The sequence below is a fragment of the Podarcis melisellensis genome (genome assembly GCF_964234715.1).
Source record: "Podarcis melisellensis genome assembly, chromosome: 4".
Lineage (NCBI taxonomy): Eukaryota > Metazoa > Chordata > Lepidosauria > Squamata > Lacertidae > Podarcis > Podarcis melisellensis.
The window spans coordinates 29,120,936-29,147,859 of NC_138531.1; the positions used below are offsets into that span (position 1 = coordinate 29,120,936).

A 26,924-nucleotide genomic window follows, 5' to 3' on the forward strand; every position below is an offset into this window, starting at 1 on the left:
ATCACCTTGCCAACAAAGGTCCGTATAGTAAAAGCTATGGTTTTCCCAGTAGTGATGTATGGAAGTGAGAGCTGGACCATAAAGAAGGCTGATCGCCGAAGAATTGATGCTTTTGAATTATGGTGCTGGAGGAGACTCTTGAGAGTCCCATGGACTGCAAGAAGATCAAGCCTATCCATTCTTAAGGAAATCAGCCCTGAGTGCTCACTGGAAGGACAGATCGTGAAGCTGAGGCTCCAGTACTTTGGCCACCTCATGAGAAGAGAAGACTCCCTGGAAAAGACCCTGATGTTGGGAAAGATGGAGGGCACAAGGAGAAGGGGACGACAGAGGACGAGATAGTTATAGTTGCATAGTGTTCTCGAAGCTACCAGCATGAGTTTGACCAAACTGCGGGAGGCAGTGGAAGACAGAAGTGCCTGGAGTGCTCTGGTCCATGGGGTCACGAAGAGTCGGACACGACTAAACGACTAAACAACAACAAATACATTACCAGGCTGGAGAATTGTAGCGCAAAGGGGTTCTGAGGATCATCTAGTCCAGCCCTCTGCAACGCAGGAACATGCAGCTGTCCCATATGGGAACCGAACCTGCAACCTTGGCGTTATCAGCACCACGCTCTAACCGAGTGAGCTATTGTTGTGTTTCAGTTCTGTATTGTTCCAGAAAGGGTGAATTATGTAGCTGTGCATAGCAATGTGAACTGGATCAAATGTATTCCCCATCCCTGATCTCCAGTTCTTTCCCACTATTTGAATTGGGAAAAGGGGAAGAGCTTGGACCACAAAACTGATGGAAGGTAAAACACAGGAGAAGGAGAAGTGATGTCTCTCTCATGGAAAGCATCCAGCTGCCATTGTCACTTCTAGTATGGCCCTACATCTCATGTGTTAATTGATAACCAAGTGTACCCATACTTCACCCTGTTGGACATTGCCACCTAGTGGTAACCAGGAAGAACTGTAGTTCCTGTCTACTTCGCTTGCAGTTCCTGTTGGCCTTACCAATGCATCCTCATTACTCATCTGGACTAGATTTCGAGGGCTATTCGTGAATCTTTGGAGTGTTTTGGAAGCAAGCCCCCCAATGATTTTGCTGGGACTTTCCCCCAACAAATTGTTCTTGGGATTGCAGCTTTCAAAGTGCTTAACTTTTCACCTAACTGGTTAAGGAGATCAGGGCTGTGGGCACATTTCCATTCGGAAAGGATTGCCTTAAATGAACCTAGCGACTCATTATCTGATGTACACCCAATATTATTATACTCAGAAAAAAGTGGACCGCCAGATATTTGCACAAATGAAAAAGCGGCCTTGGCTTATCAATATAAACGTAGAAACACATTTAGGAGAAAACAGACAGCTGAATATTTTCCTCAGGTTTAAGAGAGAATTGCTATCAGTTAATTGCACAATGCCGTTTAACACGCTAGGCCATCAATAAGAATTGTAATGAACCGTGCTGGGAATGTGGCAGGAGAAAGGTGATTCTTTTAGTTACTTGTGGTCTTGTAAGAATACACAAAGTTTCTGGAATCAGATCCTTTCCATGATTAATAATATTTAGAAGTTCAGAAATAGATCCAGGGCAGCCACTGATGCATCACTGCCCCCCCCCACCTGAAATAAAGAGTAGATAATTACCTATAGAGCAGAGTTGGACCCAATAGCTCATTCCAAAGGAGGAGCAAAGGAATGTACCATGATAGCTCTTCAGGTAAAGGACAGTCAAATAGGACACATGGCCAGCCTGTTGAGGCCCTAATTATTTTTGTTGACCAATTAGAAAGGATCTGTACCTACAGAGAAAGAAGCCATTTTGTTCTATCTGATTGAATCCAGTATAGCTTATTTGTGTGTCAAGACCCCAAGCCTCCCCCTTATGTTAAATAACCACACCTGGACACAGTATTTTAGGTTAATGGGCAAATAAAGGCCACAACTTTATTGGTTACAGAATGTGAGTGGTATTGGCTTGGGCACTGGAACTGAACCGACTATACCTGACTCCTGCCCGCCATGCAGGTAGTCCAGTAAAGGTCAACCACCAACAGGGGGAGCCCTGTTGATGTACATCAACTAAGAGCTCCCCCAGTGTCCCTGATGGGGTCGTGGCATGGCCCTAGCCCTTACCCAGGCTTCAGACAAGATCCACGCACCCGGATCCCTTTAATGGAATACCCTTAAATTGGAGGGGCAGGTGGTTGTCAGGAGCTCGTCCTACTCTCGAGTAGGATCCTGGCAGAGACACATGCCTGACTGGCATGTTCTCTCCCTCCTGGTCTATTGTTTGGGAGCTTCAAAAGCTTTCTTCTGCCCAAGCATCACAGCGACTGATGCCAACAGACATCGGCACACTTAGGGATCCGCAGAATCTTCGCAGCTTGTGTAACAGACCTCAGCAACTCAGCATTTTGGCTAATCTACTTTATTTACACATAAACATACATGGAGCACTGCAACATAGCTCCCTCTCTCTCTAGCATCAGACAGCAAAGAGAAAAAGAACAAAGGACAATAATCCCACTTTACAGAACACAGTAACACAAACATCCTGTCTCTGTCACTTCCCACTTTGTGGAGCCAAAAATACACTGTCATGTGATAGACAAAAATCCCATGACTGCGATCATGGAGCAGGAATTCTAACATCGATGGCCACAACTTCCCCTCCTCTGAACCAGGCATTACCAATGCCTAACTGCCAAACCTTACAAAAGTTGTGATGATTGCTATGAGGTAGGCGAAAACCAAATGGCTGCTGCCAATTGACCAAGTGGGAAAATTCCTACCAGGCCCCTTCAACCAGGTGACCAACTGAGGTCCATAGCAAGGCCAAGATGACGAACGCTTAAAAGAGGGCAGGAGGGCGGGAGAGCCGTGGAAGCAGGAAACAAGGAGGGAATCTTCCCGGCTGCTTAGATTCGCTAAGCCACGCCCTCCAGCCAACCGGATTGGTTGGCCGGGGGCCGTGACGTGGCAGGAAGTCCCCCATGATCCGGGGCTTAGCCACACCACTGCTGTGTGGGGGAGACCACCTGGTCTGCCCGCAACACTGCCCCACAAGGAAGTGTAGCAGCCTTGGTTGAGCACGAGACTCTTCTTTGTCTTTTAATCTCATAGCAGCTACAGGGCCCCCCAATCCAAATGGGGTCCAAGGCATGGAGGAAGGTATTTTTTAACCCTTTGCCTGCTGAAAAATCCCTCTTAGAGATGTTATTTGTAGCACATGGCAGCTTAGCAAGTAAACAGCAGCTTGGGAGATTTTTATTTTGCTGGAAACAGCAGGGAGTAAGGATTAATATCTCCTCCCTTTGCACCATTGCCCTGATCTGGATCAGCTGCAGCTAGGTTTAAAAAAGAAGAAAAGAATCCCAAGTACCGGGTGCCCAGACAACCTCACATCTAATTTGACCCTTGGTAGATAAACTATATAGCACATTACAAACTAGATCATGCGCCTGATGAAGCAGTTCATAAAAGCTTATGCGGCAATAAATCGGACAGTCTTTAAACTGCCTCGGGACTCATTGTTTGTACAACTGTCCATATATGCATAGATACAAGCGTGGCTGCCTCTAGGAAAGAAACTGGAGGGCTGCTCTAACTGGGACCAAGGCCATCCTTTCCACGGCAGACCTGTGCTCCTGTTCACGGTGATTCCTTAAAAGGCAAGCCCTTCGCAGAGATGCTGTTGGCTCTTATCTCCCAGGACGGCTGCTTCTTTGGAGATATTGTATTTATAGCTCATCTGGCAAACGAACTCTTGACAGTCTAATTGCTAAATACATAGTTTGGGTAATCCAATAAAGGAATAAGCCTCAGTACCGGCCTTTTGTCTCCTCATTCGCTGACTGGGACAGGCAGGCACCATTCAGCAAGGTAAGAGCAAAAAGAGCATGTCTACGTATCTTTTCCAGCTACCCTTCAATCTTGCTGCTACAAGGAGAACAGGGCTTAAGGGAATCTTGGTATATTTTTCTTTCAAACCCTAAGGAACATGAGCATGCACAAGATGTTTTTGTCACTTCTCACAGACAGAAGCCAGATAGCCTGTTGGCCTGATTTCCCTCTGATGAACTTTGCTTCCTTTCGTGTTGCTGTGGGACGACAAGAGCTATCTCAGTTGCGGTTCATGCCTCATCATGTTTTTGCTGCATGTGTAAAGGAACTGACAAATTCGACTCAGTTCACATTTAAAGCCAAACCTGCCTAAATTCACATTGCATTAAACAATGTGAGAAATGAGACGTCCTTTGAAATTCACACTTACCTGATTTTTTTCAGTGTGGTTCTCCAGCCATGTCATGTTTCCCAAAACTGTGAATAGAAATGTGCATATTAGTAGCAACTTGTGCTAGCGGCTTTTCTTTTTTATTCTTTTTAAAGGAAAAAAGTGCAGATTGCTGCAAAAAAAGTGGAGGACTGAATTTAGAATTAGCAAAATGAGAAACAGAGTGAAACTGAAATCGACATATTCACCCATCTCTGTTACTCTAATTTAATTTACTTCAATGTGTTGAAAGACATCAGCTTCATCACCAATCACAGACTAATTTGCCAGGCAAATGAGGTTACCCAGTATAATTATATACATACTGTATGGGTGGGTGAGGGTTTCCATTATTTCTATCCCAATTTTTAAAAAGTTTGTTTTTCAAGGTAAAGGTAAAGGTACCCCTGACAGTTAGGTCCAGTTGTGAACGACTCTGGGGTTGTGGTGCTCATCTTGCTTTACTGGCCGAGGGAGCCGGCGTACAGCTTCCGGGTCATGTGGCCAGCATGACTAAGCCGCTTCTGGCGAACCAGAGCAGCGCACGGAAACGGCGTTTACCTTCCAGCCAGAGCGGTCCCTATTTATCTACTTGCACTTGGATGTGCTTTCCAACTTCTAGGTTGGCAGGAGCAGGGACCGAGCAACGGGAGCTCACCCCATCGCGGGGATTCAAACCTCCGACCTTCCGATCGACAAGCCCTAGGCTCTGTGGTTTAGACCACAGCGCCACCCGCATTGTTTTTCAAAGCAGCTTACAAAAGGAAGCCAAAGTTCTGTTCCGTCTTCTTTGAACCAGGATGGGTGGTTTTCGCAAAATAAAATACATCTGAAAATAAGGGATGCGCCACTTTTAGCAAACTGCATACTTTTTAAACATTAGAATCCTCACATGTACCATGTAGTATTTTCAGATACTATTCTTTGAATACTTTTGGGGGGGAGTCTATCCCCTTGAACCTATTTGGACTTTCTGCATACTGAGTAAACTTAGAAAGAATCAAGTTCTTCCCCTGAGTGCATAGGAGACAGAATAGTATTCTAGGGGAAATGCCCTTTCATTAGTTTCAGTTTTCCCATTGCAGTGGAATGTTTGGACATTGGAAAATGAAAAGGTAGCATACCCTTAGTATATGCATAGCCTTCTGAAGTTTTTCCCTTCCTGTTGCTTCCTGGTGGTTTTGGAGAACGAGCCTGATAACATATTTAAACAGCTTTGCATTAGAGGTAATAGAAGCTGTGCTAAAGGAGACTTTAAAAAAAAACCCCAACTAAACTGTGTGTGACTAGTGACAGGAGAATACTTCATCATAATGATTGTGCAAAATAGCATTAACAGCTGCCGAAACATGCGCTGTAAAGTGTTCATCACCCTGAATTGCTTTTAAAGTGATCTCAAGGGAGTGCTACGTTTTGTCTGCAAATGATATTTGATATTTGTTAGAGTGATTGTACTGGTATTTGCAGGCTGTGTAAATTAATACAGTAATTGTTTTTGTTTGCAGTGTGCATTATAGTTCTGGGACCAAGAACTTCTGAGTGAGGAAACCTGTGTTATCCCAGTTCTAGGCATCAAGGTTAAATCAGATCTCCCTCCCACCCACCAAAAAAAAAAAATGTGTGCATTATAATGGATCAAAATATAACCAGCCTAATTTCTACATATAATTTCACCCATAGTTGTTGATGCTATATTGCTTTATTTGATTAGGTTGTGTCCTGATCTACTATTGATTTTAATAAAATGAAAATATGCTTCCACTAAACAACATGAACATAGCCAGGATTTATTGGGGGGGCAGGCATTATGTTGGGGGGCAGAACTGAGTTATCAGCAATGCAATTGGTCAGTAAGTTAAGCATATTTATTTCTTTACTTGATTTAAGGGGGGCAGCTTCCCTGCCCCTGCCCCCCCCGGCTAAGCCCAAGCTAACCAATGGGAATTAACTAAATAAATAAAATACACACCTGTGAAAAATAAGACACCTGCAGCTGATCCTGGCCTCATATCTAACCCAAATTCCATTGTTGTGAATTTGGCTTGTGCATAGAAAAGTAGCTTGCCAGGCAGAATGGCTTTGCCCTAACTCTCCTCCTGAGAGTGCTTGTTCTCTATGTGCAAGGCAATTTTTATTTTATTGATTTCTTCGTAAGAATTACCTTGCTAAACCTGACCAAAAAGCGCGTTGCCAGTATAAAGAGTTGTGGCTGTGTGTGTGTTTTAAATAACATCCATTCATTTTTTAAGTAAGAGGAATGATTATTACACAGACAGTTCTGTCTGCAGACTTCCTTTAAGCTGAGTTATCGTGCAATAAATCTAGCACCCAGTTTGACCGCATCAGTAATCCAAGCAGTGCTGATTAGCTGAGTGAAACCTAGCTGAGAAGGTTTCATGGTTTATGGATTTTATAAATTGAGTATGAATGGAGATAGCTGCTTTCCCTCAATAATACTATGATTATAATAGTGATTTATGTATGTGCTGCTTTTTCTGCTACTAAACTCCAAGTGGCCCTAGGATCAGATAGCTGCATTTCAGGAAAATCTTACGGCAGTGTGGCACGACATGTTACATTTGTTACACCAATATCACACCGGCAAATACATAACATATGAAAGTCAAATCTGCTTGCGCATGCATGCATTTGGAAAACCTGGTTTGGGAGACATGTACATAATACATAATATATTTTACAATGGCATTTGCTGCAGAAAACAGTGCAGCAACCATAATCTGCAGTGTTATCTAGGAGGCATAGACAGTGTTCATCTCCCATGAGGTTTAAATTACTGCTTTTGCACTATTTATGTGAGTGTGTGACTCTCATGGTAGGGAATAGACGGTGTATAAAGGGAATAAAGACACTTGCCATTGAATGTGCACCTAAGTCCACCCTAAGCCAGTGTGGTGTAGTGGTTAAGAGCAGTGGACTTGTAATCTGGTGAACCAGGTTTGATTCCCCGCTCCTCCACATACAGCTGCGGGGTGACCTTGGGCTAGTCACGCTTCTCTGAAGTCTCTTAGCCTCACTCACCTCACAGAGTGTTTGTTGTGGGGGAGGAAGGGAAAGGAGATTGTTAGCCGCTTTGAGACTCCTTAAGGGGAGTGAAAGGCGGGATATCAAGTCCAAACTCCTCCCCTTCCTCCGCCTCCTCTTCATAACTGGGAAATCCCAAACATCTGAGCCCAGCCACCCTGTGTAAAGTCTTGCATCTTGCATTTAGCCTCTCCTAGGGACGGGGCCATGGGACGCGGGTGGCGCTGTGGGTTAAACCACAGAGCCTAGGACTTGCCGATCAGAAGGTTGGTGGTACGAATCCCCGTGATGGGGTGAGCTCCCATTGCTCGGTCCCTGCTCCTGTCAACCTAGCAGTTCGAAAGCACGTCAAAGTGCAAGTAAATAAATAGGTACCGCTCTGGTGGGAAGGTAAACAGCATTTCCGTGCGCTGCTCTGGTTCGCCAGAAGCGGCTTAGTCATGCTAGCCACATGACCCGGAAGCTGTACGCCGGCTCCCTCGGCCAATAAAGCGAGATGAGCGCCGCAACCCTAGAGTCATCCGTGACTGGACCTAATGGTCAGGGGTCCCTTTACCTTTAAGGACAGGGCCAGCGCCAACATCTGGAACTCTTGGGCAGCTGCTGGGATACCCACAGAGAACAACACTGTCAATAATCTTGGTTTCCTCATACCAGGCAGCTCAATCTGCAAGTAGCCTGCTGCTGATTACACCACTGCTATTGCTGCCCATCCCTCAGCAGGTAAGCCTGCCTGGGAGACCCAGAGTTGTAGGAGAGAGTAAACCAAAGGACACCTTGCTAGGGAGAGCCCTCGCACCTTACCTGAGGACTTCCATGTGTCCAGGATTTCTTTATTTTTTACTTTTTACTTTGAACAGCGGAACTGCCCCTTCCCTGCCTACTCCTATATACCTACCTGGACCTCAAGGTGATCTTCTGTGGACCTTCTCCAGATGCCTCTGCTGGATGAGGCCCAGCAGGTGGCTATCAGAGATACTAGGTCTGGATCCTGCTTCATTTTGAGGTCATCATTGCTTCTTTCCAGCCTCCTGAATCAAAACATCGTAGTTATTCCTCCTCCTTCTTGACCCGAAATGCTCTTAAACACATGCCACAGTGGAAAAAATGCTACACAGTTGCTATTTTTAAAGAAAGTGGAAGATTTTGAGATGTTTTCCCCACACCACTCACAGTTTGATCAGTGTGGGGGTACAGCACTTATTTTCTCCATGTTTTTTGGTGTTTGTTTAAAGGCTAGAATAAAGATTTTTCTTCTTTTTAACAGAGCCATTATCTCAGAGGAACTTGTATTTAGTTGAAATTTTGGAGACATTCGAATCAACAAGTCCCGAGTCTGAGTCCTAAAAGAATGTGTTTCTGAGTGGTTCAGTGTAGAAAGCTATCCACAAGCTGAACCTTAAGAATGTGAGTGAGAAAAGCGAATAGGTGAAAAGTGTGCTCCTTCCGCAGCATTACAAAGCCGGTCTATGGTAAAAAATGGGATGCAGGAGACGCTGTGGTCTAAACCACAGAGCCTAGGACTTGCCGATCAGAAGGTCGGCAGTTCGAATCCCCGCAATGGGGTGAGCTCCCATTGCTCAGTCCCTGCCAACCCAGCAGTTCAAAAGCATGTCAAAGTGCAAGTAGATAAATAGGTACCGCTCCTGCGGGAAGGTAAACGGTGTTTCCGTGCGCTGCTCTGGTTTGCCAGAAGCGGCTTAGTCATGTTGGCCACATGACCCAGAAGCTGTACGCCGGTTTCCTCGGCCAATAAAGCGAGATGAGCACCGCAACCCCAGAGTTTTCTGCGACTAGACCTAACTGTCAGGGGTCCCTTTACCTTTCAAAAGGACTGAGAGACCTGTGGCCCTCCTTATGCCACTGGATTCCAAACACCTAGCATCCCTGAACTTTGCCTGACTGGGCCTGATGTCCACAACATCTTGAAAGCTACAGGGTCACCAGCCCTGCCTTAAGGTGTCAAGCAATGCAAAATATACAGCCTTTCTCCAAGATCTTTCTCTCCCTCTCTCAGGTGGGAATCTGGAGATTTGCTGTTTGGGTATGCCACAGACTGGGAAACTAGATAGATTTTCATGCTGCCCTTGCCACTGATCCAGTCTGTGTCTGCCTGCTGTGTCCTCCCGAAGCTCTGTGGATTACACTGTGACATTTAGTGATATTTCAGACTGATGTGAGGCCCGTGCTGTGAATTCCTAAGTTTAGGATGTATGCTTTAAATTATTTAGCTATGTTGTGGGTACCTTTCTTTTATTATCTTTTAAAAAAAATGAAATGAATTTTGTACTTTGTGACCAATGCCATTATTAGAATCCTAACAAACAAGTTAAACAGGGGCAGTTGCCTGGGCACAAAATTCTTAGGGGTGCAAAATTTCAAATGGAAAAAGGGGGAGTAATAGTAAATTAAAAAATAGCACACCCTCTCCCTCACACAGAAAATCTTCCAATGTTTGTGTGGGCAGGCTAAGGAGCAGATTTGGGCAGCAGCTGGGTGCTAGGGCACTCTTTGTGCGGCTTTAGAAAGATACACACTCCCAACCAATATCCCATCCTGCTCTCCACTGTGCTTGACACCCATGGGGCATGTTGGCTGCCACTTGGGTAGGTCGCCAAGCTATTGCCCCTTCAATCCAGCCTATCAGCAGACAGTGCCATGGATACTTGCCTTGCCCCAGCTGCCAGCAACCCACGCTACACCACTATATTCATTTGCATGGTGGCTTGGCTCTCCCGCTGATTGAGATTTGCCAAAGTACCAGTGCAGGAGACACCCAGACAAGTTAATGGAAGCAAAATGCAACTGACATTGAAACTGATCTCACTTAGTTAATGGCATTGTCAAGTTAGCTGACTTTTGTATATATCTAAAAAAAACATATGGTGTTAGCAAAAGCCGTCAGAATCTGTGTGAAAGGCACCAGTCCTCACACAAGGCAGATGTGCGAACTGTGGCAAAGCCATGCTTGAGTTTGGCTGCGGCAGATTTCTCCCCTATACCTCCTTACCAGTGCATATCCCACCTCTCCTATCAAAGGCTGTTCAAAATGTTTTCGGGGTGGGGCTCCAAGCCCCCCCACCCCCACATTCTACTGTGTCACATTCTGTTTGGACCATGTCAGTGGCAAATCTTGGGTTCTAAAATTTCAGTGGTACTCTGTGTGATGCCAAAATTCAGCACTCCCCTGCCTCCCTCACTCCATTTCGAAGCATAGTTGCAGCATCCTCAGGGGTCGTCTTCCCCCCGAGACTCCACCCCCAGTGTGACCGATCCGGCCGTGCTTCTCTAAATCTGCCTCTGGTCATGTTATGCTTGAAAACAGGGCCCCATTATGAAACAGACTTTGTCTCATTAGTTTTGCATGGTCGAAGTCAACATCCTGTATCCTCCAACTTTTCTAGCAATCACTGTCTCTTGGGGTGGGAAACATATATAAAATGTAAGGAGAAATCACAGCAGGTTTTCTCACCTGCAGTGTGAGCCTGATTTCCTCCTGGCTTCCAATCTGTGGGGCAGCCACATAGCCTAGCAAGTCAAATAATTGATTAGCTGTCAATCTTCCCCACACACTCTATTTTAGCTGGGCTGCCTGCTTTATTTTTTTGGCACCCCGTGATGTTGCATTTATACGTTTCTCTCTCTTCCCCCTTTTTTATAAAGTGGAAACATTTTTGAGCAGTTGCAAAACTTCTCGCAGGGGTCAGCAAACTTTTTCAGCAGGGGGCCGGTCCACTGTCCCTCAGACCTTGTGGGGGGCCGGACTATATTTTGAAAGGGGGGGGAATGAACGAATTCCTATGCCCCACAAATAACCCAGAGACGCATTTTAAATAAAAGCACACGTTCTACTCATGTAAAAACACCAGGCAGGCCCTACAAATAATCCAGAGGTGCATTTTAAATAAAAGGACACATTCTACTCATGTAAAAACATGCAGATTCCCAGACCGTCTGCAGGCCGAATTTAGAAGGCGGGTCTTAGTTTGCCTATCGATGAACTGGGGGGGCTATGTGCACTGTCCACTTTTTTTTTCCTTTTTTGCAAACTTACAGAATTGTTCACACACACACCGCCACCCTTCCACTTGGAGATTAAACAAAATTACGTATGTCTGGATGTAATATGGTTTTCTCACTCTTAGATTAGACCCCCCCTGCTCTACATGTGGTACTAAATTTAAACTGCAAGCGATTTTATCATGAGGATTTTCACCTTTGAGCCTCATTTATGTTAATGGCTGATTCTTTTTCTTGTGAAAGAGGAAATGACCATACTGGCCAAGGAAGGTTTTACATGATTACAAACTCAATGAAGGCAATGCCTCCTGAATTCTGTAACAATCAACACCTGACACACTCCCCATTTAGCTTGCGCCACTCTCTGCCAACTCAAGGAATGGAGTACAAACAGAATTTGAACAGGACATTAATGTGCCTGCACACCAGTGTTCAGGTGCGCTAACAGTGCTTCAACCCTGTGTGTTTAAAATGATTCAAAACTGGCTTTCCAGTCAAGAGCTTTTTACGAACTGCCCAACGAAATGCAAGAAGTTCCATTTCTTGATGGTGCTGTAAAGTCTCTGTTGGCAATTCTCAGAATTTAGCACCCAGAATTCTCTTGTTGTGAGGCTTGGTAGTCAAATCCTCATTTGCGGATTGATGGCTAGCGTGAACTGGCCCTCAGTCCCACCAGACACGTTGCTGAGACGTATGACCTTTGGCCACCCTGACTCTCTTGAACAATACAGCATGGCCAATACAAGGGGGCACAAACAGGTAACATCATAACCCTGTTTAGGACATTAACCAGGTGAAGAGGCACACAAGATTAATGGGGGAAAGGTGTGCCAGGATGCCTGCTTGTGCAAGATTCAAACGCTTATGCATTTTTCTTTGTGTGGGCGGCAACTGTTTCAGTTGGCTGGCATTGCTTAGAAGCAATGCAGAATTTTAAACAGAGATTATTTTTAACAAAACCTGCCCAAAAAGGGGGGGGCAAGTATGAGAGCGGAAAACCCACTTGTTTTGTTGTTTTTCATATAAAAAGAACACCTAGGGGCAGTCAACAAAATAAGGCGTGGGGATTTAGGGGTGCGAAGGATCTGCTCCCTCAGATAGTGTTGAATGCCAGCTGCACTGAGCCTCAAAGAGTGAGTGTCTCTAGTGCTTTTTTCTCCTTATATGGTAAAATGATACACAGGGGTTTTTCACTAGGCTGTGAAGGCAGACGCCTGTTTCCACACAACACAGACGGCTGAGCAGAAATCAGAAGAGCCGCTTGCTCAGAACTGGAGGAATCCCCGGCTAGCTGTACATCTCTCCTCTCCTCTGCCAGCAGGTCACTGTGTTGCCCGTTTATTAATGGATGTGACTCCTCATCCCAACTCCAGAGGGTACCATTAACTGCCTGCCTGTAAGTAGACGTCCCTTTTTGTCCCTCCCTGCTACAGCCAACAACAAACCTTTGGAGCATCTGCTATAAATAACAAAAGGGTGTGATGGGGAGAACAGGGTGTGATGTTGAGGCAGAACAATGGTTTGCCCAAGATGCAGCAACAGCCCTAGCTGTCTGTGTTATATACGGTGACAGGGCTGGCCCTTTGTTTTTTTAGCAAATATGGGCTATAGAAAGAGGTCGGGTAAGAATAATGGTGTTGTCTTCAGGGGGAATGTTCGGTGTCTGAATGTGACATGTGAGCAGGGAGGTATGGCATTGTGTCAGATCCCATCGCGACAATTTTCACTCCCCAATGACATGCTGGATAAGCCCCGGGGAAGCTCATAAATGAGAGTTCAGATATTGGTTTCTTTTACACCTCTGTGAACACTTCCTGCTTCCCAAAGCAACAAAAGACCTCATTAATTCTTCCCAGTAGCAGAATCAGAGGAAACAAAGGTAGCCTTGCCTCTTTGCTGTCTCTCTCTCTCACGCACGAACACAAAATAACTAAAAGACAGAGAGTCCTCTAAAGTGCATTGCTATTGTTTCAAGATATTTAAATGGAAGGTACACGGTTCTTTTCTTCCTTTCATTCGTTTATTTAATGTTTAATCCCTGCCATGCTTCTTCTATGTTTGTAACTGAAAAAATGCATGTGAGTTGACAGCAGCAACTTTTGTATCTTGTCATTTTTATTCAATTATAAATATTAATGTCCCCTCTTTCTGACTTAGCAGGCTTCCAAGGCGGCTTTGTGTATCTTTCTGTATTAATGGGTCACTTCCTCCCTCCCTATTTCCCACCACAATACCTTTACCCTTGAATCAAAACATCTTGGGTTACTGCACATGCCAGATGAAACAATTTCTGGAGGTTGTTAAAACAAACTGATGATTTACTCTAGATTGAACAGTTGCCATATGAGTAGTGTATTATAATTGCATGCGAGTCATGCATGAAATGCAATTTTTAAAAGATGAATTCAGGAGAACCAAGAAAAGAAAGAGAGAGAGAGTTAAAGTCCCATTTAACTCAATAAGAATAAATTGCCAAGGCATTTTAGTTCCATTGATATCAGTGATATGGACTCGAAACTAACTGGCTTTGTTGTTGGCATCTGTCAGTCTCAAGAGACAATGACTCCATGGATGAAGTCAAACCACTGTGTTAGCAGCACCAAAGTGACCTCCATGGGGCGCAAACCTGGGCAGTGTGTATAGAGATTCAGGGCTGCCCAGTCGACAAGACCCGCCTCTCGGCCTCACTGACGTGGTCCAAAGAAAAGCAGAGAAATACGTTTGGCACCAGCTTGGCTGCAGGAGTTGCCGGAAGGAGGTGTACAAGGCTCCTTCCAACCATCTTAGGGACTCCACTCTGGATGTGCGCCAGTGTGGTGTAGTGGTTAAGAGCGGTGGACTCATAATCTGGTGAACCGGGTTCGATTCCCCGCTCCTCCATATGCAGCTGCTGGGTGACCTTGGGCTAGTCATGCTTCTCTGAAGTCTCTCAGCCCCACTCACCTCACAGAGTGTTTGTTGTGGGGGAGGAAGGGAAAGGAGATTGTTAGCCGCTTTGAGACTCCTTAGAGTAGTGATAAAGCGGGATATCAAATCCAAACTCTTCTTCTTCTTCTTTACTCCTTAGCCTTTTCTTCTCCTGAAGATATCCCACAAGGCAACAGAGGTTTAGGATCAGCTTTCCTTCTCCTAGATGGGCTACCTTCTTAGGTTAATGAGCCCCATCTGCCCCTCACTTCCCTTTACAATATGTGCAGAAACCGCCTTCTTAACTGCTGGACCCACCATTGGTTTCATCCATTCAATTTGCCAGAGCCTGTTTTTGCGTGCAGAGGTATTCCCTAAGAAACTGATGGTTTAAGACCCATTGACTACCCTCACCTGGTTTAGCTGGTCATAGCCATTCCCAGGTTGTGACCGCTGTCACATGCTGACAGCTTCTAGAAAATACAGGTAATTGCAGGGTAGAGACCAAAGGTGGACCATCCTTTCCTTAACACCCCATACACTGTGGACCAAACGACATAGGATGATTTTCCCCACATTATTTGATTATATCTCCTGCCAATTACCTGCTACTTAATACATTAAAAAGGAGGTTTCCCCTTAAGCAATATGTAATGTAATATAATAAATGAACAGAGGATATGCTTTCAAAAATGGTGTGTACAGAGTGTCTGTTTTGTTGTTTAGAGTGTCTTACTTCAAGACTGGGAAGGTTAGAATCTATACATACTAATAAGGACTTCAAGTTCCTATGCGGAAGCAATCCAATGGTGCATTCAGCTTTGGGACTTTTGGTTCATCTGCACTTTTAAGCCACCTATTGTAGAACCCAGGTAAAAGAAAAGTTAGGGCAAAATGGACAACCACAGCCTTGAAAAAGCGCATAAACTATGCAAGCGCTTCATTCATCTGATCAAAGCTGTGGCTCAGGAGTCACTACTGAAAAGGCTGGAGTATACGCACATTCTGAACATGGCCGTGATTAAATGGCCCAATGCTGTCTGGCACATACTCACGGCTAAACAAACTATGGTTGGCTTACAGAACCACCCACAAGTCTCAAAACTTCATGGAGACAGCAGAATAGGGTGTAGCAATTTTCAAAATGGACTGCCTGTGTGTTCCTGCCATGCACAGCTGACAGGTCCTTTCCTCCTGAAAGAGTGTGGATAGACATTTCTCAAATGCCTCTCTAAACTGCAATGGTAGCAATGGGGAACCTGAGGCTATTTTGGGGCTACTGCTCTCATCAGCTGCAGTCTGCAAAATCAATGGTCAAGGATTTATGGGTGCTAGAATCCCACATCTGGAGGGCATAGGTTCCCCATCCCTGTTCAATATCCTGGATCCCCACTCCTTTTCTTAGGAAGGTAAGGTAAGGAAAGAAGAAAGAGGATCCTAGCATTCCTTGGTCCTCTCTAAAAGCCTTCCTGACCAACAAGGCTGGGCAGTAGCAGCAAAAAGCAAGTGCAGCAACCTCTTCTCATTGTTGCCCTGTTTTCCCAAATGCATAGATAAGAAAACACCATGCTTCAACTAGACCCACACGTAATTATCAGTTAAACCTGGGTAGGCATATTGGGTGGGTTGTTCTTAAATAAGAATAACACTTTCAGTAAATTATCCAGCTCTATCTAATCTCTGTGTGTGTGTGTTTCTGGTAAACCAATTACTGTTATTTTGGCAATTACTTGCCAAATATCGAGGTGATGTTACACACTGTACTTCTTGACCAACACTTACCAGTTTAACTGGTAGCAAAAGACACTGAACTGTTAGGACTTACAGTTTCCAAGCCATGCATAACAACTGCAAAACTTCTACAACACTGTAATAATTTTGGTTGGTGACTGGCCAAATGCAGCAATAGTGGGAGCATTCCTCTCACATCCTTATATCCAAGGTTTCTTTTCCTTTTAATCTGGACACAAAAGAAATTTCCAATACCATGGACCATAGCATCCCTCAGGATTGGTTGTTTGGGTTGGGCCCGTGTAACATTGCCTCCAGTACTGCCTAGGGAACCAGTCTTGGAGGTTTGTTCTGGGGGCTTTTATTCCACCCCCTGGTTGATGGCCTGTGGGCTTCTATTCTGCTCTCCATGCTCTTTAACATCTACACGAAATTGGTGGGGGGAAAGTCATCTGGAGGTTTGTGTTGAAGCGTAACCATTATACAGATCTATTCTTTCCCCATCTACTCATCCCAAGGAGAATGCTGGACCTCTGAATTGGGGCTGAATGATGTGGAAGTGCTTGAAGCAGATAGGACAGAAGCCCTGTAGGTGGGGAAACCAACTCTTATGGAGCCAGCTTTACCTTCAGTCCTTGGTGATGTCCAGTTTGGGAGTGCTATTTGAGTCAACTGGGAAGCTCAGGTGGTGGAATAAACCTTGCTTCTTCTATACATGCACTAGTAGCACCTAGTCTGGATTAAAAAGGTAAAGGGACCCCTGACAGTTAAGTCCAGGTGCAAACAACTCTGGGGTTGTGGCGCTCATCTTGCTTTACTGGCCAAGGGAGCCGATGTTTGTCCACAGACAGTTTTTCCAGGTCATGTGGCCAGCATGACCAAGCCACTTCTGGCAAACCAGAGCAGCACACAGAAACGCCATTTACCTTCCGCCGGAGCAGTACCTATTTATCTACTTGCACTTTGACGTACTTTCGAACTGCTAGGTTGGCAGGAGCTAGGACCGAGCAACAGGAGCTCACTCCTTCAAGGGGATTCGAACTACCAACCTTTCGATCGGCAAGCCCAAGAGGCTCAGTGGTTTAACCCACAACACCTCCCGCGTCCCCTTAGTCTGGATTACTGCAATATAATTCATGTGGGGCTGCTTTTGAAGGTAGTTCAGAAACTTCAACAAGGACAAAATGAAGGCAACCAGCTGTTGTTTGGGGCTAGATGGAATCTGGTTAAATGCTTTTAAATCCCAGAACACTTTGTAAAGTATCCCCTGAAAGCCACAGAACACACTGTGGATCCCTGTACTTGGTGGATCCCTCAGTTTCATGAAAGGTCAAGTTCCTACTCATCGCAAGGATTCTCTTGTTAGCTCATTAAACAAAAATCAAGTTAATCCCCAGCAACCCACAGCATTTTCTGCCTGGTCCTTCTTCCCTTTGTATAACACAATTCCCTTTTTCTCCATCTGGGTTTTTCTCTTTAAGCCTCACCTGAATGAGATTCCCTCCCACCTGTTTAAAGACTTGTACTCCTTCCATCCATCCTTAGATTCTCAGTCCTGTCTCACTCCTGGCCAACAATCAAATCTGTTCCTCCCAATGACTGCCTTTTGTGACGCCACAGTACATGCTAGAACATCTCCTTTGACTCACTTTCCCACTGACATTCCTTTTCTGACCCACCCATTTTTTTACAATCAGGTCAACTGCAAGGGGGAACGCCAAAGCTTGCATGAGCAATTGGCCTTGCTTGTCCTTCACCCTCACACAAGGTTACCTCAAAGAATACCCATACCTGAATCAACCTGTCTAAGTCTTAAGATCCACTTCAGAGGCCCTGTTTAAGTGCCTAGGCAACTAGGATGACAGGTAAATGAAACAGGGCCTTCTTGGTGTCCCCACAGTTACTGAACTCTATTCCACTTGAACTTGATTCCTTCAAAGGGGCATTAAAGAAAGATCCATGACTCTACTTCTGCATGTAGTACCTAGCCTGTGGCTGTGCCTTGGTTTTTTGCATGGCCGCACTGGTTCGTGCTGGTTTTAGCAGTATTTCATACTGCTGAGCATGCTGTGAAATGTATGCTTGCATCTGTTTTTAAAACTGTATTATGGTTTGCTTGCGTGCATTTTCAGTGAACAGGTTTGGGAAGAATTTTCTTTGAAGAGCAGCCTGTATCTTTTTAGTGTGTAAGTAAACAGAACCACGCTGTTTTCTTGATGCACTCTAGATCAGCAAGAAGAACCATCAAGTTGGAGAGGGAAGATACCGTAATTTTCCATGTATAAGACGATGCTTTTTGCTAAAAAAAAATTAGGCAAAAATTGAGTGTCGTCTTATACATGGAGAATGAATGCAGAGCGGGGACGTGCGATTAATGGCAGCAGCAAGCGGGAGATTGGCAGCAGCAATTGGGCGGGTGACTGGTGACTGTGGCAAGGCCTGCTGGCGATTGGCTGTGGCTGCAGCAATTGGGCGGGTGATTGGCGGCTGTGGTGAGGCAGGCAGGCGATTGGCGGCTGCGGCAAGGTGTGTAATCGGCAGTGGCTGCGGCAAGCGATCAGCGGTGGCGGGCAGGCGGGTGAGCGATTGGCGGAAGTAACCTACCACACCCCACCCAAAAAATAAACAACTTAATTTCTTAATTTTGGGTTTAAAAAAATAGGGGCCGTCTTATACATGGGGGCGTCTTATACACAGAAAAATATGGCACATGTTTTAAGACAGGGATGTGGAACCTCAGGCCTGGGTACCAAATCAGACCTTCTTGGTTTCTCCAGTCAGCCTTCAGGATTCTCCCAGGCCCAAATCTCAGCCCAGGTCGCAATCTTCACTGAAACAGCTCTGCACGTTCCTCTAGAGCTTTTGTATCCTTGATAAGACCTTTTACTTGCCTGGGTATAGGATGAAGGGTTGTGCATACAGATACCTGTGGCTTTTGCGTGTTTGGCACGTAGCTCACAATGCAAAGGAAACAGCCACATCCATTGCTTTGTCCACCTTTTAGCTCTGGTGCCACCCAATTTTGACCTATCGTCCTACACAACCTTGGCGTGTGGCCCCCACATGGTTGCACCCAAGAAAATGTGGCCCTTGAGTTGAAAAGGGTTTCCTATCACTGGTTTAATACAAACAGCTGTTTCCAGGTCCAGCTGTAAATGCTTTTGAAATTCCTTGATGCTTTGGAACTAGGTGTAAAGTTGCCCCTTATAATGAGAACCACCTGAGGCCCAAAGCACCCTCTAACTTCCCAGGGTGCGTCTTGTGAGGGGGGGGGAGCCAATTCCTTGCATGCAGAAAATTCCAGGTTCAATCCTCAACATCTCTAGCCGAAAGGATGAAAGAGCAAGTGATGGGAAAGGCCTCTCTTGAACCCAGGACCTTTGAGAGTCATGGCTAGCCAGAAATGACACTATGCGGCAAGATAGGCAAACCACCTGAACTTTGGCTGAAGCAGCTTAGTTTCATTGCTCCTAATTAGAAATGGAAATATGATGGATTATGCAGGGTTGCGTGGCGAGTTCCCGCCCCCCACCAGGATAAATAAAGACACGAGACACCATAGTTTAAGGTTAAATGGGCGAATTAGGCCACAGCTTTATTGAATTCAGGAATGAGAAGCATTGGCTTAGGCATTGGTCCTAAAGACTATCCGGCTCCAGCCCACTTGCTGGAGACACGGGGAAGTGTTAACACTATATCGGGGGAGTCTCCTGCCAAGGCACGTCGACTAGGAGCTCCCCCGGGTCACCGCTCTGGGGCGTGCCTTTGGCCCACACCTCCATAGGCTTCGGACAGGGCCACGCTCCCCGGAGTCCTTTAACGGACCACCCTTCGCTCACTGGGGGGAGGTGATGGCGTTCCTCCCCCCCCCCACATCCTCTTAACCCCTTCTTACCAATGCCTACCGCCAATGCCGAAAAGTTGTGATGAGTTGCTACGAGGTAGGCAAAAAACCAAATGGCTGAAATTGCCAATTGGGAAAAATTCCTACCATGCCCCTTGCGGCGACAGACCGAAGTCCATAGCAAAGTCAAAGACCTACCTAAAGCCTACCCAAAGGGAGGGAGGGTGGGAAAACGTGAGGGCTAGCCGGCGAAAAGAGGGCGAGCCCCCTCCGCGCCGGCTCTAAATAGGGCAGATCTGGCCTGGATTCCCCTGTTCTCGCGGGTGCTGAAACCAGCCCCCGCTCACGTGGGGGGTGGGCGTGAAGCCCGCAACCCCACCTGCTGGGCAGGCTGCAAGTGGCTTTGGGGTTCTGGGATACTGACTCTTCTGAGGAGTGAAGAGATATTAAAAGTCTATACTTCCCCCCACACAGACACACAAAAGTGTGACATGGAAAATTGTGAATAACATTTGCATGTTTGCATCTGCACCCTGCTAACTACTCTACAGATAGATGGATGGATAGCAATCAGCTATCTATCTGTCTATCTGTCTATCTGTCTATCTGTCTATCTATCATCTATCTATATCTATCTATCTATCTATCTATCATCTATCTATCATCTATCTATCATCTATCTATCATCTATCTATCATCTATCTAATCTATCATCTATCATTTATCTGTCTGTCTATCTATCATCTATCTATCTATCATCTATCTATCATCTATCATCTATCATCTATCTATCTATCTATCTATCTATCTATCTATCTATCTATCTATCTATCATCTATCTATCTATCTATCTATCTATCTATCTATCTATCATCTATCAGCACACACATACCATCTTTTCTTATTTTCCAGGCTCTTCATTCCATTCTTGTTTGCAGGAATTTGTAGCTTTGATCGGAAAATGGATTAGAGTTCTTGGAAGGAGGACATAAAGTTCTCGCGAAGCAATGAGAGGCAATGTTTGTGCCAACAAACTGGTAGGGGACTGAAAAATGAGCTGCTCCCGGTAGTTCAGTTTTGCTAGGCTGTAACAAAAAGAGGACCTTGTAAATCTTTACAGCTTTTGAAACAATAACAAAAATCCTTTCCAAACACCTCTTCCTGCGTGGATTTATGTCTGAAATGTTCCAGATACAAATCTTCCTTTCTTTCAAGAAGGAAAACAAAGAGGGGGGGTGTACATTGAGCACAAATCATGAATGTCTTACAATAGGCTCACACCAGTAAAACAAAACAAAACCCCAAAATAACTGTGAAGAAAAACTACATTCCTGCATAGAATTGTATACTAGTCTGTCAGTCTCATGAACTATGAGGCCACAACTGCAACATATCTGATCTTTTTTTAAAACAACAACAACAACCAAATCCTAAATAGAGGGACCTGGGAGATCATTACTGGGACTGTGGTTTAAAACTCCTAGGACTAATGGCAACATGGGGAAAATTTTCCTCAGCAATGCAGTGTTGGTAGTATGAGTTAAGCCCCCTCCCCATTTTCCAATTCTAATCCTGCTTTCTATTTAAGTTAAAAACACACTGATACAGTGGTACCTCCGGTTACAGACGCTTCAGGTTACAGACTCTGCTAACCCAGAAATAGTAAGAACTTTGCTTCAGGATGAGAACAGAAATTGTGTGGTGGCGGTGCGGCAGCAGCAGGAAGCCCCATTAGCTAAAGTGGTACCTCAGGTTAAGAACTGTTTCAGGTTAAGAACGGACCTCCAGAACGAATTAAGTTCTTAAACAAAGGTACCACTGTACACCTGAAATTCACACATCTCCTTTTTTGACCTGATACTTCCCTGAGAGTATCGCAACAAGAAAGGTGTTTGGACAATGTCTGGCACCAGTGCTATTTTTCTAGAAAAAGGGATGCTGGAACTCACCATGAACACCTCCCTTGTTCTCTTAGGATGGCAATGGCACCCACCTGAGAGGTGCTGGAACTGAGTTCTGGTGAGTTCCGGCTGGAAAAAATCCCTGTCTGGCACTGAGGTCCAAAGGCAGGCAACTGCTTAGAGAAGGCAGGGGCAGGCAGAGATGACAAACGTAATGAAGAGCAAACCTGACCAAATTCAGGGAATGCCGCAGGGCTGGGAGCTTTCTGGTGGTTTCTTGGGGCAAGAGTCCATCCCATACTGGCAAATTTGAGGGTTTCCCCCTCAAAAATTTTCCCTCAGAATTGGACTTCTTGCAACAAGGGAAGCAGTGAGACGATGCGCTGGAAAGTGGGATATAACGCTTGCATGATGCAATGTCATCAATCAAGCGGTATATAAATTGTATGAATATTTTAATTTTTTATTTAGAAACCTCCCCACAAGCAGGTCAGTATGAATACTATGTAAATAATCAACATCATCTAACCTCCCTGCAAGCTTTGTGCAAAAAAAAAATCAGGTTGAATGAGCACCTGGAAATTACCTGACATTACCTGATTCCTTGACTCAAATTACATGCAGCAAGTTGTCTTTTCAAATCAATGCCCTGGCAAGAAGGAGGGAATTGGTGACTGACCCTCATAGCTCCTGTCCTGCTTCAAGTTCTGTGGTCGCTTATTGTCGGCATCTAAACTCCACGTCATCATTTTTACTGAAGCTTTTTGCCTCTGGTTTCAACAGCTTTTTCTTTTATTAAATCTGCTTTTCGGTGCAGAAGTTCGCATAAGTGTACCATACTTGCCTCAGGGGAATTATGAAGGGTCAAACTCAAGAGTGCCCTGTTATTACAGTGTAATCCTACACATGTTTACTTGGAGGTAAGTCTAATTATGTTCAGTGGGGGTACTCTTCAGGAAATGTGCTTGGTTAGGGCCCAGCCTTCTTCTCTGGGGACTGTAAACAATATCTCTCTTACTTAATACAGCAGAAAACAGAGAAAATTGTGTGTGTCTTTGTGTGTGGTGTGCTTAAGATCTGCTTTTTCTCCAAGGCAAATTAAAAGAGTACGGCTGCCATGGAATTTCTATATTTCCCTTGTGTGTTATAATGTTTCTGGGATTGTTATAGGAATACAGAGTGGGCATATTTTCATATTTTACTATAATGCTAACGAGAGCACGATTTACGTTTTCAAAAAAAATTCCCACACAATAGTTAAAATAGTTGGGGTTTAGTTAGGAAAGATTCCAGAATCAAAACCTATCCAACCCTACAGAAATTATAGTATGGACCTTCCTGAACTGGCTTCTACTACAGCCTGCAGGTGGGAGGGAAGAGTTATATATTTCAATTTTTTTCCATGTGACGAAACATTCCTGTGTATATAGAGCAAGCATAGGTTTAGCCTAGCCGCCTCCCTTTGCTCTTTGAGTGCAAGGATTTTTTTCCAGCACTCCCTCATGTGATCTGCAACTGGTGACACTGTCCAAGGAATGCTATGTGTTATATTTGCATGCCGGAATAAGTCCTCTTGAACACACTTGAAATTTGTGGGCTGCTGCTACCAGGACACAGAGAGATCTCACCTGCATTTCCTGTTGCACATTTAAAAACCAGTTCACTTGACCATTCAGCACTGCAAGGAACCTCTCAAAACCAACCACATGGAGGCAGCTCCACTGACATAACGCCTCCATGAACCAACCTCCCGCCAATTTTAACATTAGCAATGCAAATACAAACCACAAACACATACAACTCCTAGGAGCTGAGGTCCTTTTGGCAGTCCCCATAAAATATTTGAGGGGGCTGAGGCCCCTCCAAAGTTGATGGGCATTGTCATTCAAATGCTATGTGTGCAGTATGTCATGTGATCAATTGCGCAGGGTGGGGCTTACTTGGGATTCCCCAATATTTTATTCAAGTTGACACCCTTGCATGGAGGCATGGAAATAACTTCTTGTCACATCCACACTATTCATTTGAAGCTCATTTGAAGCACGTGATTCCCCCCAAAGAATCCTGGGAACTGTAGTTTGTTTGGGGTTCTGGTACCTCTGAGAGGGTTGAACCAGGAGGTTCCCTGGGGAGATGAATTGGTTGTTAAACCACACTGAGAATTGTAGCTCTGTGAGGGGATTGGGGGTCTCCTAACAACTGTCAACACCCTGGTGTCTCCTAACAACTCTTAGCACCTCTCAAGGCTCCTGACACTTCACAGCATCATGCTATGAACCCATGGAGCAGATGGGACCTATGAGACTAAGTTCTGGGAAGAAGATGCATCAGGCATTTTCTTATTTGTTTATGTACCATTACAGTGGCTTCAGCAGCTTGCCTAAAATAAAGGAAACTAACCATTTCACATGAAAGACCAAACTGATGGCTAGGGTAGGGGTACATACAATGTGATCTGTTTGAACCAGAGTTTTTATACCTGCTTAGCTCATGGCATGGCTTTGGGTGATCTGTCAACCTAATATATCTTTTGAGGGCTTAGGTGGAATAACCACACGTTGCCAAACCCCAAAACATCTTGGCAGGATGGTGGGGTACAAATATGATAAGCAAATGACACCTCACAACAAAACAAACAAACAAAGCAGACCTTTCTCTCTCTGACATTCAAGGAGACACAATGTTTATCAGTGCTATTTTTCTAGAAAAAGAGGTGCCGGAACTCACCAACAACGCCTCCCTCATTCTCTTAGGATGGCAATGGCACCCACTTGAGAGGTGCCGGGACTGGGTTCCAGTGAGTTCCTGCTGGAAAAAAGCCCTGGTTTTTAATCCAAAGCTGCTTGTTTTCTTGTTGACAGGCAGGCAGAATCCTAGATGTCAAAATGACAGAGCGCTTTGACTGCCACTACTGCAAGGAGACGCTGTTTGGCAAGAAGTACATTTTGAGGGAGGACAGCCCCTACTGCATCAAGTGCTACGACAGCCTGTACTCCAACACATGTGAGGAATGCAAAAAACCGATTGGCTGCGACTGTAAGGTACTTCGGATGCACATTTCAACCGGCCTCGTTCTTGGATCACAATTAATGTGCCTTTTATTTGTTTGTTTGTTTTATACAGCGCACCCTAGTCCAGCAGAAACATGTAAGCCGTTTGCAGGTCCCAACAAAAAGGAATGTACAAATAGAAGATAAAGTCCAGATTCAAAAAAACCAAACAATACTACTGCTACCACCACAATCACAACTACTGCTGCTACTAAATTTCAAGCAGAAGTTTCCTTGTGGCTATTGGGCTTTACATCACATCTCTCCTACTCTAAGGAAATGCACTGGCGGAGGAAGAGAAGTGTGGGGGAGCGCACCGCCCCCGGCAACGTGATCCCAGTGGGGTGCAATCACAGCTGCCCCCTACCCGTGCTGGGTGCCACGCCCCTGCGGGCAGTGCACCACGCCCCCAGGACACACACCACACCCCTAGGACACACGCCATGCCCCCAGGACGTGTGCCCCGCCCCCAGATATGCGTCATGCCCCTGCAGGTGGCATGCTCTGCCCCCAGGATGCATGCCAGCCCTGCCCCCACCTGATCTCTGCCCCCAGGTGCCAGACCATGAAGCTCCGCCGCTGAGGAGATGGGTCATGTTTATTGTGGGATTTCTGTTGCTCATGTACACAAACTTTTCATAGCATCCCTACAACGCCTTTGGCATCACAGCACCAACCCATGTTTCTTTCTGGTCCAATCTACATATAGATTAGGGAAATCTGATAATTTAAAAATAGCAGTTGCCAGTGACCCATTCACAATATTAAGCCTGTGTCTGGAAGCACCCTAAGATAATATTTTTGGGGAAAGTCGGTCTTTCCTTCTGGTAGTGCTGAGTTTTAGAATTTTTCCTCTTGTGCCACTGTCCGTGTTCAAAATCATCCTTAAAGCTATTAGACTTAGGTGCTGGCGGAGTACAGAAACTCTGTTTGTTCCCTACTGCACATCTAAGAGCAGCTTTGGAGTGATGATATAGATCAGGAAAACAGTTTTTTGGGGGAAAGGTTGAAACCCTCCCTCTTCCAGCACTTACTGAGCCAATCAAAACTGGAACACCCATTGACTGCTTTAAGGTAAACATGAACATATCAGATGATCTAATCACAGATCTCCCACATCTCCTTTGGTTGGCCTCAAGTCTTCTTTTTTCAATAACACAGTTTTGGTTTCTCTCAATTTCTCATTTTTCCAGGCTTAAATTCAGTTCTCTGTAGCAATAAATGATTAATAATAATAATAATAATAATAATCAGCACTTTATTGTGAATTTATCCTAATACACACATTTTTATACAGCTTTGGCTAATGTGCACAATTTTGCAAACAAATTTCCAAAATCCTATGCATTTTTAATGCGATTTTGCACACATTGTCTGGTTGGAGAAATTGCACTTCAAAATTCAAAGAAGTGCGAATTTTGGAGGATAGTTGTGTTTTGATTTGTGTATTGGTTTAAAAATGTGTGAGTTAGGCAGTTTCTCATGGAATTGCCAACCTAGTCTAATTTCTTCCCATCCCTACTAAACATACATGTGCAAAGATACTCTGAGTTGCCAAGCAGAAAGAAGGCAGCAGTTTCTTTGGTGAGTCTACTTCTAAGATCTTTTCCATCCCTTGGGGACTTTGAATGTGTTGACATTCAAGAATCCCTAAACTTGACTAAGCTCCAACAAATTTCAGAGCATGGAATTAATCAGCTGAACTTTTCAACCCAGACTGATGGATTTCAGGGGTGTAGGTGTTATCAGATCTCTATGGTGTTTTTTTTAACAAAATGAAAACAAGACTTTCTGCAAGGACAGATAAAGTACTTGATAGCCAGAAGATTGGTGGTGGTTGTTCCCCCCCCCCCCCGTGAAGGATTAGGAATATATTGCTATAGATAAGAAAAAATATGCACACACATATTCCCACTTGAACACTCACATGTACACACAGAAGCTGACAAGAGTGACTTAACAGGAGAGAATAACAAAGATGTGTTTGTGATTCATATCTCTTTCTGCCAATTAAACTTCTGTGGTCCTCACTTAGCAATTGCCGGAATAAACTTCGCCCATCATGTGGCAACAGCATTCCATATCAACTATGGATCAGTTTTGATGTGTATACTCCTCGTGGAATATGGCCTGAGTACATGCCACAAACTCTTCTGT

At 44.9% G+C, this 26,924-nt stretch overlaps 1 protein-coding gene across 3 annotated transcripts in view; it reads left to right on the forward strand.

The window, feature by feature from the left end:
• Positions 1–3,733: 3,733 nt before the first annotated feature.
• The window catches only part of FHL2 (four and a half LIM domains 2), a 33,984-nt gene continuing 10,793 nt past the window's right edge, over positions 3,734–26,924 (forward strand). The window contains exons 1-2 of one of the 3 annotated variants that reach the window (XM_081907476.1): positions 3,734–3,881; positions 24,579–24,758. In XM_081907476.1, coding sequence (XP_081763602.1) covers positions 24,603–24,758 — 156 coding nt within the window. In that variant the 5' untranslated portion in view covers positions 3,734–3,881; positions 24,579–24,602. Of the gene's footprint in view, positions 3,882–12,547; positions 12,731–22,538; positions 22,638–24,578; positions 24,759–26,924 lie in introns of those variants that run through there. The other 2 variants (XM_081907477.1, XM_081907478.1) reach the window with 2 other exon arrangements.